A 14376-nucleotide genomic window follows, 5' to 3' on the forward strand; every position below is an offset into this window, starting at 1 on the left:
GCTTATTTTATCTATTCCTTATCCTTTATTGAACGTTTAGCCAAGAGAGGAAATAAACCCTGACAAACAAACTAAATTTGCTTTATTTCTTGTCCTTTTTTCTTTTTGATTTGTAATGAACATGCAGTTTAGAAGGCTTATCTGTGCAGTGTTTTGTCTAAGCATTTAATGTTTATGAAACACAGTAAGCCAATTTCTTTTGAACTGTACAAATCAATATTAAAATAACTTGGGGGAGACACAAACACTTAACGGCTGTGCTGAATGGTTTTGAGGAAGCAGATTCTAAATTGAACACTTCCTTTTGCAGGCCCAGATTGCCTTTCTTCAAGGTGAAAGGAAAGGACAAGAAAATCTGAAGAAGGATCTAGTGCGAAGAATCAAAATGCTGGAATATGCGCTTAAACAGGAAAGGTACGCTGCTTTAGTGATGAGTACATGATGAAGAAATTCTGAAGACACATACTTTCTTTTGCCTTCGTAGTTGACAAAACCGTGAAATATTTCTTCCATATATATTCAGTTCTCAAACTGAAAAATATTTTTATACTAAATAAACCCAGTAGTCTAAATGTCTGCATTATGCTAAAAACAATAGCTAACATAGTAAGGCTCCAAAAACATGCAAATAAACCCCACAGTTGATCAATGATGAATACTTTTTCCTTGGTAAAATTCCACCTAACTGTATAGATTTTAGAATTACAGAATTACATTGTATTCTCTTTTTGTTTAAAGTACTAGCTTTGTTTGATAATCTCTGAGAACTGAAATCTTGAATAACTGTCTTCAGTCTAGTAATTACTAGTTCTTAATCTTGCTAACTTTTTAGTCTTTTCAGTATGATAGACTCTACAGGAATAACTTCTGGAGGCTAATTGTGTGAGGAGGGAAAAAATGTTCGTGTTTACCTGTTAATCAAATGTCTGTTTCTTTGTTCACAGGGATTTCGTTCACAGTAGTCCCCAGTCTACTTTACCATTTTATTCTTACTTATACTTCCTGTTGTTCTAATCTTTGAGGCAAACAAATTGTTTTTTTATCATGTTTCCAGAAGTCTTTCTGTTCAACTGATTTATTTTAGGCCAAGTTTAGTTTTAAATTTTTTTTTTATTAGTAAAATGTCTCTTAAAATTCTTGACCAAAGAGTATATTTATGGTACTACTGCAAAGCAATCATTGCTTATATACCATTTTCCTATCGGATAAGTCCTACTTCTCTTTAATAAAATATTAATAAAATAAACATCTTTTAAATAGTCTGTATTAGTAGAAGATTGGAAATATACATATATGCAAATGATGAATGGGATATTGCTGCTAGATAATTTAAAAAGGACACTAATAGTTGTACGTCACTGAATTGCATTTAGATTTGCTGATCCTTTATGGGCTGCTTTAGCACATGAGACATGCGTTGCACCATCCAGTTTGGCTCTTTCTGGTAGCAACCAATTCATCCACTAGCATGGAGCTGCAGTCAGTTTCCTGGCCAGCAATAGTCTCAGGGCTCCAGCATACTTGCTTCCCCTTTGGGGAGTTCTCAGAGGAACGCTTAAGGTAGATACCCTTTTTGCCCAGGCCTTGTTATGGCACTGATCTTATATCAAATAGCACAGAAAAATATCAAACGTATGCATAATGGAGATTGCAGTTTATAGCCATTGAAAGGCTTGCATTTGAGGCATGATTATAAAGATTAGAGTCACTTTAAAAGAAGACAGAGGCAACGGAGTGCATTCTTGTGCAGTTCAAGGTATGCTTTAAGGTATATAAATTCAGTAAGATTTCTTCTATTTCAAAACTGAGGGAGCTATTCCTGATTACTTAGGCGTGTCTCTAATACTTCATGTTCATAAGACAGATAAATTAGCAATTTATCTAAAATTATCACACTATGTAAATATATTTCCATGTGCTTTCAGAGAAGCTTTGCAAGATTGAAAAAAACAGAAGTCAAAAATCAAACTTCCATATGGATAGTGAAAATGTCCCCCAGTTGCATTCAGTAAAATCCACCCAAATTAAGACATTTAAATCCTAATGCAGCAGTCCCTGTCAGGATTATGAAAAAACACCCAGTCGTTTCTTAATAGCAGTTTTTACATAGGTATCTTTTATCTTTTCTTCTGTTTTTTTCTGCAGTCTATGGTATTAGCCTCGGTTACTCAGGTCAGTAGGCTACAGTCAGCTGATCTGATCCAGTTTGACAGTTTAAGTATGGGTGTACAATGGTTTCTAAAGTAAATGTGATGCTTGTGAATGGTGTATGCTGCAGACAGCTATTTATAGGAGTTTGTGGTTTTAAACAGTAGTATTATTTGCCAGTTTCTGAAGAAAGTTTCTTGTATTTCTGCTGGAAATGTCTCTTAGCAAGTGTTCTTGCTTGATACTTAAGAGTGGCAACATACTGAGCTTGGAAGCACTGCTGTCTTTCCCAGCGTTTTCCTAAATCAGCCCTCGGCCAGGTCAGGCAGTAGTCAGTTGGGATGCTGGCTGTTTCCACTGGGATCTCAGAGCTGGAAAATGAGATCCTACAGGGTTGGAGGAAAATATTTCTGGTCAAGTTAGGGGAAGGATGGTGCGGGTGGGAGGGGGCAGGGAAGCATTCCTGCGTTCCTTCATTTCTGTCCTGGCCTTGCAGCACACCAAATCTTTCTTAGCTAGATGAAATAAGTTATGCCTAATGGGACAGAATATGAAATTGTGGCCCAGAGTAGCCTGTGTTCACAATGCCCTCAGGAAACCGCAAGAAAGGAGGGACATTGGTTTCCTCAGATACATGCTTTTATGAGCTGCTGTTCTGTGTAATGGGTGTTCAGCATTTCTTTTATCAACCAAATGTTTTCTAAATTTATTATAAATAAACAACTTTGGAAGCATTGTTTTTGTTCTATATTTCATGGCACTTATATAAATGTATAGTGGGTAAGGTAGAAAATAAGTTTTACTTACAGATTATCATATTTTTCTGACCAGTTTAGTTTAACCTTCAGTCTTTGTTAGTAATTGTAAGATTACCTTTTTGTTGTGTGTATAGGAAGCCCAGTTATTTTACCTGAAGAATCTTAATACACTAAATAGCAAAGAGCTTAGAAGGAAGTTAATAGTTAAGCACTATAATTTGTTGAACAGCAGTTTTTATGTAGTTTTGCCAACAACCAGTAGATTGCAGTGTGAGGCTGTTCACAGTTGAGGGTTACTTTTTATTACTTTATCAATACTTGCTCCAGCACCAGTAAATTGCATTGTTTCCTCTGGATTTTCAGGAGCTAGCTGAAATGTAGTACTGTTTCTCTCAAGTATATGTCCTATTTTATCTAGTCTAGCTCATTTCCTGTCTTAACATATTTTAACTAGAGAACTGGACTCCTGAGCCACATCTCTAGAAATGCTTGATTTAATTTCATGTTTTTTTATGCACTGGTGTGCCGGATCAGCGTAAGGCTGGCGCCTTCTCCCCTGGGTAGAATATCTCGCCGTGCTGTTCCTGGCAGTCGTTCTTGTTTATGTCTCTTGGTTTGGCGGCGGCTCCCAGATCTTCTACGGATGTTTTGGCAGGCTCCCTCAGCACAGCTGGATCAGATGCTTCAGGTCTGGTGACAGATATTTGCAAGAAATTGTGTCCTTTTTTGATTGGGATCAAACTTGTTTCTGTGTGAAGTATTCAGAAAAGTTTCACTTCTCTCAGTCTTAGGAAATTTAGAAGGATGAACGCTTTTAGCATTTTCCTAAGCAACTATTAAAGTGTTGCAGCAGCCATGTTTAATGTCTCCAAGCACTGTTTGCATAGAAGACACACAGTTTAAAGAAAATACTGCTAGTTGAAAAAGGAGAATTGCATAATGAAGTGCAAAAGCCAGAGCAGTGGTAATATTCATACTTATCTGAGTAAGAGCATCTACCCTGTAACATAGTTTCACAGCCCCAAAATAGCTTTCTTCCAAACAACTTGAAGGCTAGTTTTCAGATGGAAAATACCTTCTATAAAGTTGTATCCTTCAGCTAGTAATTTTTCAGTCTCTACATACTGTTAATAATTCAGGTGTAATTTTCAGAAATTGAAGGTAAATCATCCAAGTTGAACAAGTTTCAGATAATAAAGGTTCATCTTAGTGATTTGTTTCCCTCCTTCTTCCCCTGCCCCAGAACCACTGTCCTTGTTTTTGGCCAGATGATACAAAGGTTGAAGAAACTTTGATTTTTCTTTATACTTATTTACAGAAAAAATACATTTGCTCCTTTTTGTGCTAATAGTATCTCACTGCTGTGGTGTGTGAACTAGAGTTCAATGTGAACTGCAGAGGGCCAGTTTAAACCTGTTAGTAAGTGGACTGTGATTTCTGAAAAAGCAAAGAAATTAAGCATGACAGGTGGGCAGGAGATATTCTGTTATTGTAGAAATAGATTAAATATAAACATGCTAATGTAATAAGCTATATTCAGAATTTGTATAGAAAAGAATTAAAGTTTCTTTTGTGAGAAGTTTCATAGCCTCTCCCTTCTTGTGTTGGAGTCTGAATCATTGTGTTTAGCCCTTTCCTTATATGCTTTAGAAAGAAGAACATTGTCTTTCATACCTGTGACATTTTCAACTGTACCATAAGAAAGCTTCTAATAATATATCTCATACTTGCTGTCTGAAGAAGCGTAGAAAATATTTCCTTGATGGACTGGAGAAGCTGGCGGCTCGTGGCTTAGACAGGTGCACTCTTCGCTGGGTAAAAAACTGGCTGGACGGCCGAACCCAGAGAGTTGTGGTGAATGGAGTCAAATCCAGTTGGCAGCCGGTCACATGCAGAGTCCCTCAGGGCTCAGTTTTGGGGCCGGTCTTGTTTAATATCTTTATCGATGACGTGGATGAGGGGATTGAGTGCTCCTTTAGCAAGTTTGCAGATGACACCAAGTTGGGCGGGAGTGTTGATCTGCTCGAGGGTAGGAAGGCTCTGCAGAGGGATCTGGACAGGCTGATCGATGGGCCCAGGCCAACTGCATGAGGTTCAACAAGGCCAAGTGCCGGGTCCTGCACTTTGGTCACAACAACCTGATGCAATGCTGCAGGCTTGGGGATGAGTGGCTGGAAAGCTGCCCTGCAGAAAAGGACCTGGGGGTGTTGATTGACAGCCGGCTGAATATGAGCCAGCAGTGTGCCCAGGTGGCCAAGGCGGCCAACAGCATCCTGGCTTGTATCAGAAAGAGTGTGGCCAGCAGGAGTAGGGAGGTGATCGTGCCCCTGTACTCGGCGCTGGTGAGGCCTCATCTCAAATACTGTGTTGCGCCAGGGGAGGTTCAGACTGGATATTAAGAAAAATTTCTTTACTGAGGGAGTGGTGAAGCACTGGAACAGGCTGCCCAGGGAAGTGGTAGAGGCACCATCACTGGAGGTGTTCAAGGAACGTGTGGACGTGGCATTGTGGGACCTCGTTTAGTGGGCATGGTGGTGTTGGGTTGATGGTTGGACCTGATGATCTTACAGGTCTTTTCCAACCTTAGTGATTCTGTTAGCTATCTATATTGACTTTTTAAAAATATTCCTCTGAACTTTAGAAGCTGACCATATTCCTCAGCTTTAGAATCTGACCATAGCATAGGTGAATTCACCGGGTCAAGTATTCTGACATGGTATTCATGTTTCTGTTTCACATCTAACTGGTGTGTTGCTCAGATACCTGGATTTATACTAATTGATTCTAATTAATTCAGGTTTGAGTTTGGCATTGGGTTTTTTGTCACTTTGTGCAGGCAAAGGTCTATGGCGTTTTGTTTTTAACTTTCCTAGCAATATTAAAAATAAGGATTGCCTTTTAAGTTTGTCTGCTCTTCAATTGCCTGTCTTTTGTTAGGACATGATTATTCTGCCATATCTGTATTTCTGCTGGTGTCTGCCTGTGATATACAAACTTAAATCTTCTGAAAGATGAAACCTTAGTCCAGCTTGGCCTTAAAATAAATTTAAGGGCCATGTAATCTAGGTTGTCCTCTTGAAGTAAAGAATAACAACAAAGGCTTTAAAAACTGTTGCATTAGGAGGAGGAACCAGTTAAAAAACCCTTGCTACTTATAATTTAGAATGTGGAGAGAATGAATAATCTTACTTTGCTGAACTGATTTTTATAATGCCTTTAATGAGGAGGGAAAATTTCAATAAGAAGGAAAAATAATATTACCGTTGATTTAAGAGGGAAAGAAATTTTAAAAATGAGCATACGCAGATGTAACAGATTGGAACAAATATATTGAGAAGTTTAAAAAAAATGCAGGTTGAATTTTTGAAAAATGCATTTTGGGGAACAGATGAGAGATCTGAGGAATGGGAAAGGTATAAGGAATAATCCTTTCAGTTAACCTAGCAAACACTTTACTTTGGTTCTTAGGGTGAAAATTATTAACAAAACTTTCATAAGAAAATTAGTGAATGCATAGAGGATAATGGAACTTTTATATAAGACCCACGAGCTAAAAGCAAATGCCTCATGCCACAAAACTAACTGCTTTCTGAAATTATTTGCAGGAATTGAGTAGAGCACAGTATAGGTCACTAACCCAGATTAAAGTGAAGTATTAATATTTGCTCACTTTGATAAGTCAAATCAAAATGGATTAAACAGTCACTTGAATTGCTGACTGCATAAAAACTTGAAGTTTCTGACAAAGTGTAGTGTTTAAATTTCTTGAGGTAGGTTAGTGACAGAGTAGATGATTTCTTAGTTCTTGATTAGTCATTACTTTTTATTAGTGATGGTGGGCGAAAAAGTATACATAGCATCAGTATTTAACAATAATGAAATGCAATTATTTTACCAGGGTAACATTTCTCTGCTGGTGAGATGCAGGAAACAGGTAGTTGGGAAAGGAAAGATAAATATTTTGATTGAGCGTTCAGGTTTAATTTTGTTCTGTTCTTGGTTATTCTTTTCTGTACCGACCAAAATGTTTATCCTGCACTTATTGCTGTTAATACATTTCAAGTGCATCCTTTCTCGTTTCCTTGCTGGTTGCTGCTCAGCTGAGTTACAGCTTAGTGCTCTAGCTCTTGAGGAGGAAGTCAGTTCCTTCATCTGTCTTTGTTGCTATGCCTAAGAGGCATTTTTCCACTCTGCACTTACCTTTCTCATCCAGAATTAAATGTTTATTATAATTAAAATGCAGCTGGATTAGTAGTAAATTAGTACGGTTGATACTGAAGCATAAGAGCTATCAAGCATTGCTTCCTTCAGCACCATTTTCTTGGAAGTAATGAATTTTCTTGATGAAATAGGAAAAGGCAAAAGAGAACAGTAATGTGATGAAGATGTCTGAGAAGCAATCAAGAGGTACAGGTAGCTTGAAAACATTATCTGCAGTCATTGTTGATACGGTCATTCAAGCTTAGTGCGACTTGCCTCATACGATTATGAAGTGTCACACCCATCAATTTTTTTAAAAACAAATTTTAAGTGGAAGGAGTTCCCTGCTGAGTAGTGAAGCTAATGAAGCCCATTTTCATGTTGGTGTATATGAGGATGTTGTTTTTTTTTTCTTTTTGTCTTTTGTAGTCTGTATCTTGCCGCCTTACACCTAGCTGCGTACACTTGCATTGGAGCTGCGTACGTGTGTGTGCTAGGTGGTCATCCCACTACTGCCAGGCTGCATGCCCAGCATTGCCTGAATTCTTCCCTGCCTTTTGTTCAGAGCAGGAACTAGTATGAGTGCTGCTTTTCTACCCAATTATGAATGTCTACAAAACTTTATATGGAATCAGGTTTTTTGAGTTGTCTAAATTTTCACGTTTGGCAGAAAACAATCATAGAGACAAAAGTTACAGTGAGTGTAAGAGGAGGGGGGAACAGATTGAGAAACTGGCTGAGGCTATCTTTGCCTCAGTTTCTCTGTTACTGTGTTATAAGACTAATGTAATGAATCTTTAATAACTCATGTGCATTTGTATGCTGTACTACTGTGGCATGATTTTGTGTTTAAAAGTCTATAGGCACTGTAGGATGGAGCTTTTAAAATTAAAAAGCATTTCCCTTTTTCTTCTAGCTACTCTTATTGTCATTGTATAGCATGCTTTGTGGGGTTTAATACAATAGGCCTTCTGTAGGCTAAATACTTTTGGAAGAGAAGTGTCCATTTTCGAACTTGGTCAAGTGGCAGATCTAGCAGCTTTAAGAGAAACCAGTGTAGATGTGCTGCTGTCAGTGCTAAATCTCGTTTAGAATAGTTCTAATTGAGGGCCTGCTGCTGTTGGAAAGCACAGCATTTCAAAGAATAAAACTAAGGTTTCCTTAATTGAGGTGAGAATATGAAATACGAAGTAGATGGCACTAAATTGACGTGGATAGTAAAAATGTTTCACAATGATTGCTAAAAAAAAAGAGAGGTGGGGAGGGACACAGAGAGTAACCCCTGTCCCCAGGGAAGGAACCTTTTCTGTAGCAAGAACACTTTGTAAAATCTCCAGTCTGCTAATCCGTGTGTTTCATCAGTATTCACTTTGCAATTACGTGTCAACCTTGGAAAAAATAATTAAGCAAAATTACATATCTGAAGTCCTGCTGAAATTATTTGTTTGGTTTTGTTCCTAGCCTAGAAGAAAGGAGTGGCTTTTCAAGTGAAGACAGGTGACATTTATGCGTTTAGAGATACCCTTTGGATGTGCTAATAGTTTTTTTTTTTTTCTTCTTTTTTTCCTTTCAGGGCTAAATATCACAAATTAAAATATGGCACAGAATTGAATCAGGGAGACATGAAGCCACCAAACTATGATTCTGGTAAGAATATATTAAGAATGAGTTTATTACTGGCATAAAAGCTTAACTGTGGTTTGTGCAAGTGCTGAAATGATAGTGTTGATAAAATAAGCCACTTAATGGAATCAGTGGGAATAGAGTTAATTAATAAAGACTGTATTCTACTCTTGTAAAATTAAAAATATATGCTAATGCTCTGAAAGAGTCTATTAATAAATGAAATTAGTTTAGATTTTAAAAAACCCAAACCAAGAAACTGCTCCTGGAGAGAATATTTTTTTCTTCCTTAGTAATGTGTATGAATGTTTTGGAACAGGATGATACTAGATTTATAGCTATAGAATCCGTTTATCTTTGAATAATTCTTCTGAATGAAAAGTTAATGGCAAAGGACATGACATGTATAGTACATAATTTTTTGTTCAATTACCTCAATGGTATTCCAGGAGAAAAATAATGAAAGTGCATATTATAAGTGGGAGTTTGAGAGTGGGGAATTTATTTACAAAATTCCAATGATCATTGGAAATGCATACAGCTAACTTCAGTGCTATGCTGTGAGAGGACAGTTTTTCGCCTTGGTCTCTGGAAAGGAGATTTGTTTTTCTAGAGGTTGCATCTCCTAATTCGCACAAATAGTTTTAAGCACTGAACTTGAGGAATTAAGAATTTGAATTACTTCTTTTCATTCCTCTCTCTATCTCCCTATCCTTTCCTCAGAAGAAAAAAGAAAGGGTACAGAGATCTGGTTATAGGTCAAGCCCTTGAGAGAAGTAAGAGGTGATGATTTTTCTATCTCAGTCCCCTGATGCTCCTACTACAGCAACGAAGCTAGAACCACCTCTACATAAAGGAAGAATATAGAAAGTCTACAGACCTCAGCTCTGTCACTTGGTTTGTGGAAGGTGTGGTCTGGTTTACTGTCATGGTTAATTCTTACCGCATTGGATTCAGAAGGTCATTAAAAAAACCCCAACCAAATGAAAAATCCAACCCCACACCAATGATGACACTTTTACACCAGACTTTTCTGGTGTAAAAGTGCTTGACACTTTTACACCAGACTTTTCTGGTGTAAAAGTGCTTGACACTTTTACAGGTTCAAGATGTAATGGATTTCTGAGAAATTTTATTTCACATTATTACCAAGGTTATTTCCTTAACTGAAGAAATAGTTTAATTTGGTTTTACTAAGTGAAACACCACAATCTGTATCTGGACCTCTAGAAAGCTTTGTCCTGATCACACCAAGATCCTGGACATCCTTGGTGTTTATAATTTCTCAGGATGCAGGTATAGCATGTTGCTCCAGTTTCCAGCTGAGGAATGTAGTGCAAGGCCTGGCTTGCCCAGCAGAGCTGTAGCCAGTGCATTACTTTTGCAAAGTGAACATTAGTGGAATTACCTTTGTTAAAATTCCATTATCCTGATTATCCCATTGCATTCGATATATCTAGCTGTCAGAAATAAACACTTTTGTTCTATATCAAATCTGGACTGATTAAAGATACGTACTTAAAATAGAAGCTTTGTTATCATGCTTCTTTGGAGTTGTCTTTGACAGATACTTGTATATCTGTGCCTTCCCCCTGACCTCGGCCCCTGTTTTTCCTTCCCAGTTAGAAAAAAATAGGAAAAAATGTGGAAGTGTTTCTAGTACTTCTTCCAAATGGGTCCTTGTTGTTTGTTTTCTTTATGATCTCTTGGGGACTCAGTAATACAGTTTAGAAGAAAGAGTTCAATCTCCTGAGAAAGATTTTCTTTTTTTTTACTGCTTGTGGTATCTTCTGCTATTATTTGCTCATAATGCAAGTGCCTTCATTCTCACATTCCCATCTGTAAATAGCTGTTACCGGTAGTGGTCATCAGTTTTGAGGAGACTAAGCAGAAGAGAATTCTTGCCTGTACATGTACTTAATAGTGCCTTTGGAAAAAGGGTTTTTGCTTTCAAAAGGAATTTTCAGGTGGATTTATCTCAGTCATGTTTTAATTCTTACAGACTGAGCTTTGGTAGTTGTGCATTGGGTCCAGCTGTTTTCAGGGGTTGTCATTGCGCGACTGATTATTTCCTATGGTTGCTATTACATGGATTTGTGAATTTGAGATGGATAAAATTCATATGGCTCTCCTTGCATGTAAATTCTGATTAGTCTTTCATAGCTTCTTTGGTTTTTTTTTTTGTGTGTGGTGTTAATTCAGTTGTTTAAAGGTAAATGGCTTCCTGGTAAGGACAATAGCTTTCCCACATCACATCTCAAGTTACTCATAGGATTATACCACAGATTTTTCTGGTTCTTAATTTTTGTTTACACAAGAAGATTGTTCATCCTTCAGTGTTTGGACCACAAGGGTTTCAAGTTTTGTAGAGGCTTTCATAGATGATAAACCAAGATCTTTTATCTTGGGAAGCATATGCTTATGTATCTCCTGGAGGAGGGGGAAAAAACCCTACCATCATGTAGTATGAAGCTATACATGGAATAAATTTGTAGCTGTTGGTTGCCAGCATTCAGATAGCTTTCTTACCAGAACAGCCACATAACTTTTTTTTGTGGGTTTTCCTGGAGTAGTACTGTTTGGATACAAATTTATGGTTGTGGAAAATGTGGTGAAAATTTTTCAACAGCTTTTCAGGTTAAAAAATAAACAAACAACCTCTGCTGTATTTTTTTTTCCTTCCACAAAACCAATGCAAGTATGGATGAATTTAAAGTTGTTGTGAGTAGTTCTGTTGGTTTTATGTTGAACAATCAAATATTAAGGAAATTTGTTGGACAGTAAGTTGTAAATAGATATCATGCTGCAGTTGCATTTGATATTGTTAGCAGTTAAAGATGTTTGTATTCAACTTAAATTATGAGCAGCAATTATATTGGAAGGTTAATGCAAAAGTGGAACTCGGATTGTCTATGTGATTACATGCCCTTAAAGAAAAAGGAGTAAGATGGGGCTTTTGGATGTGAGACAGAAGGGAAGGCACTGATGACTAGTGGAAACTGATCTCATACAGTAAGATGTACCTGACAATCTTTATGTGTACGTAGTACTGCAATTATGTGCTATGTGCATTTTTTTCTCTCTTGATTGTTTATTGACACTTTGAATCTTTTATTTTGTTATTAAACCATTCCTAATCTTTTTAAGACAAATCACATTTGTCTTTTCAAGTGGATGGGCATCTTTTTAATAAGTAGGACAAGGAAAAAAATGTTCATAAATAAACAATCTTTTTCAGATGAAGGGAATGAGACAGAGATTCAGCCACAACAGAACAGTCAGCTAATATGGAAACAAGGACGACAACTGCTAAGACAGTAAGTGTTGAAAAAAGGACTCGAATAATGAATGCAAGGGAAAGAATCTGGTAATGAAATGTGATGATGGTGGTATTTGATTTTTTTCTGTTAGATTTTCTTCCAAGAAAAGTTAGTGTGTATGATGAAGTTCATTCAGCTTCTGCCCTACTTTTCCTAGGTTTTTGAAAAATTTTAATATTTCAGAACTTCAGATGAGAAACCTTGTCAAATCGCAAACACCTAATCTCCTTTGCTTTTCTTTCACTGAGTATAATAAAACAATCTGCTTGGGAGAACAGTGGGTCATTCTTTTTGCAATTAAAAAACAACACACACAAGCAGTTCTGTTAAGAGCTATGTGAAATAAAAATAACTAGTGTTGGAGAGGGATAACTTTTATTTTGGCCTGCTCAAGGTGCAGAAAAAACTAATATGCAGAAGGTTAGACTAGAAGTTTTCTAATTCTCAGTTCATCTCAATGAAGCAAATGTCTGTTCATCTAAATTGGTTTTTGAATTGTGGCCATAATGAGTTACTTAATTTCCAAGATATTTGGTCACATTTTTGTGTGGGTTTTTTTCCCTGAGTTATGACCCTTGGTTTAAATTGAAGAGGTCTCTTATAGAGACACTCTGCTGAGAGGTCTTTCTGTTTTTTCATGCATTTGCCTCATCCCCTATGCTGATGGTTAGATTCTAAGGTTTTCTAATCAGCTAGCAAAACTTTTGCTTTCTAATTTTTTTTTTTTTGGTGTGTTACAGAGGATTAAATGAGAGGGGAGGGAGACAGTAAGGACAGTTTGGAGCCTATATTAAAGGACCTTTTTCCAATGAATTATACAAAAGTTAAATTTGTCTGTTGGATGGCTTGTACATGCTTTTATTTTGCAAGAGCTCAAATCTTTGCATGTATGTTGAATAAATGTAAATAAAGTTGTCGTGGCTTGGATCAGTGATTTTGAAGACAAGTCATTCCTTCTCAGTGCAATTCATAAATAAGTGACACAGTGCTGCATACAGAGTGCGTGTTACTGATGGACTCTGTCTTGCGTAGGTGACTTGTTTGATTTTTATATAGCCAACAATCAGTTTTTCTCTCCTAATGTGGTTATGTGGAGGATATTGTTAAATAATTGGAGGAGAATGTTCTTGCAGGAAAAGTGCATGTCCTTTGTGTGTAACAGCTGTTATTGTAAAATAGCATTTCCCCTCTTTAGAATCCTCTAGAATATTGACCATTTAATCAGTCCAGTGCTCCTGAGAAGACAGTGCTATTAACTCCATATTCTGGAGGAAAGGACAGAGACCAATTTTTACTTTTTTTTTTTTTTTTAAAAAAATCATGTTTCCTCCTAAAGACAGAATGGCATATTGATGAAACAGTCAACTTTAGACCTTGAGGTTTCATACAAGCCCAGCCTTGTAAGACAAATTAGTATTTTGCAGATCCATTGCAGAATAAGGAAAAGGCAAGACAAAGATTTTATCAAACCTACTGCGTTATAAATAACAACTCTTACTGGTAGCTACAGCTACAGAATTTGTTTTTATTCCCCCTGTTTTCTAGGCTTCTAATAATGGTTACATAAGGAACATATGTAATGCTTCTTGTAAGACTTCATGTGTAGTTTCCATGTGTTGAAGAATAAAATGGCCATGTTGTACATGCAACTGTGGCGATTTTTATAAGCCAGTTGTAAATATATTAATTGAAAGTGCTTTTCCATCCATTTTAGTAAATGAATGAATAACGTATTGTATAACCTCTGACTGCTAGGCTCTTTGAATTTTTTTTTTTTTTCCTCCCCCTCAGTGACTGTAGAGGCTGGTACTGCAAGAGGCGATCCCTCTGCAGCTGGTACAGGATGATTTATAAGCATGTTTCGTTAGCACAGCACCATACTTTGCTAAGCTAAGAGGTTGAAGATGAGTTTAAGGAGAAGTTTTCATTTACTGTTTTGAATAAGTGAGATGTGCATGGACAATTAGCATGAGTTCTGTTCCTACAGGTATCTACAAGAAGTGGGCTACACTGACACGATATTGGATGTAAAGTCAAAAAGAGTACGAGCTTTATTGGGCCTCTCAAGTGATGCTTCAGAGAAGGAAAACAGAAATCAAGAGCCAATGGTAAATGGCACAGAGGGCCAGATTAAAGAAAACGCAATGATTGGGTAAGCATCAAGATGATACTCTTATCTTTCTGCATAAATGCACTTAATGGTGTAGAACAAATTTTTATTTACTGAGAATATTTCAGGATTTTTTCCCTAGTTGGAGATTAGAGCAATTCTAACTAATTTTATTACATTAAGCAATAAGTATGGAAGTAACTCTTAAGATTCACAG

At 36.9% G+C, this 14376-nt stretch overlaps 1 protein-coding gene across 3 annotated transcripts in view; it reads left to right on the plus strand.

The window, feature by feature from the left end:
• STRN (striatin) overlaps positions 1-14376 on the plus strand; it is a 67737-nt gene that overhangs the window by 14451 nt on the left and 38910 nt on the right. For all 3 annotated transcript variants that reach the window (XM_059835887.1, XM_059835888.1, XM_059835889.1), the window contains exons 2-5: positions 311-414; positions 8680-8753; positions 11968-12046; positions 14037-14201. In XM_059835887.1, coding sequence (XP_059691870.1) covers positions 311-414; positions 8680-8753; positions 11968-12046; positions 14037-14201 — 422 coding nt within the window. The remainder of the gene's footprint in view (positions 1-310; positions 415-8679; positions 8754-11967; positions 12047-14036; positions 14202-14376) is intronic.

Source organism: Gavia stellata, chromosome 2 (assembly GCF_030936135.1).
Source record: "Gavia stellata isolate bGavSte3 chromosome 2, bGavSte3.hap2, whole genome shotgun sequence".
NCBI lineage: Eukaryota > Metazoa > Chordata > Aves > Gaviiformes > Gaviidae > Gavia > Gavia stellata.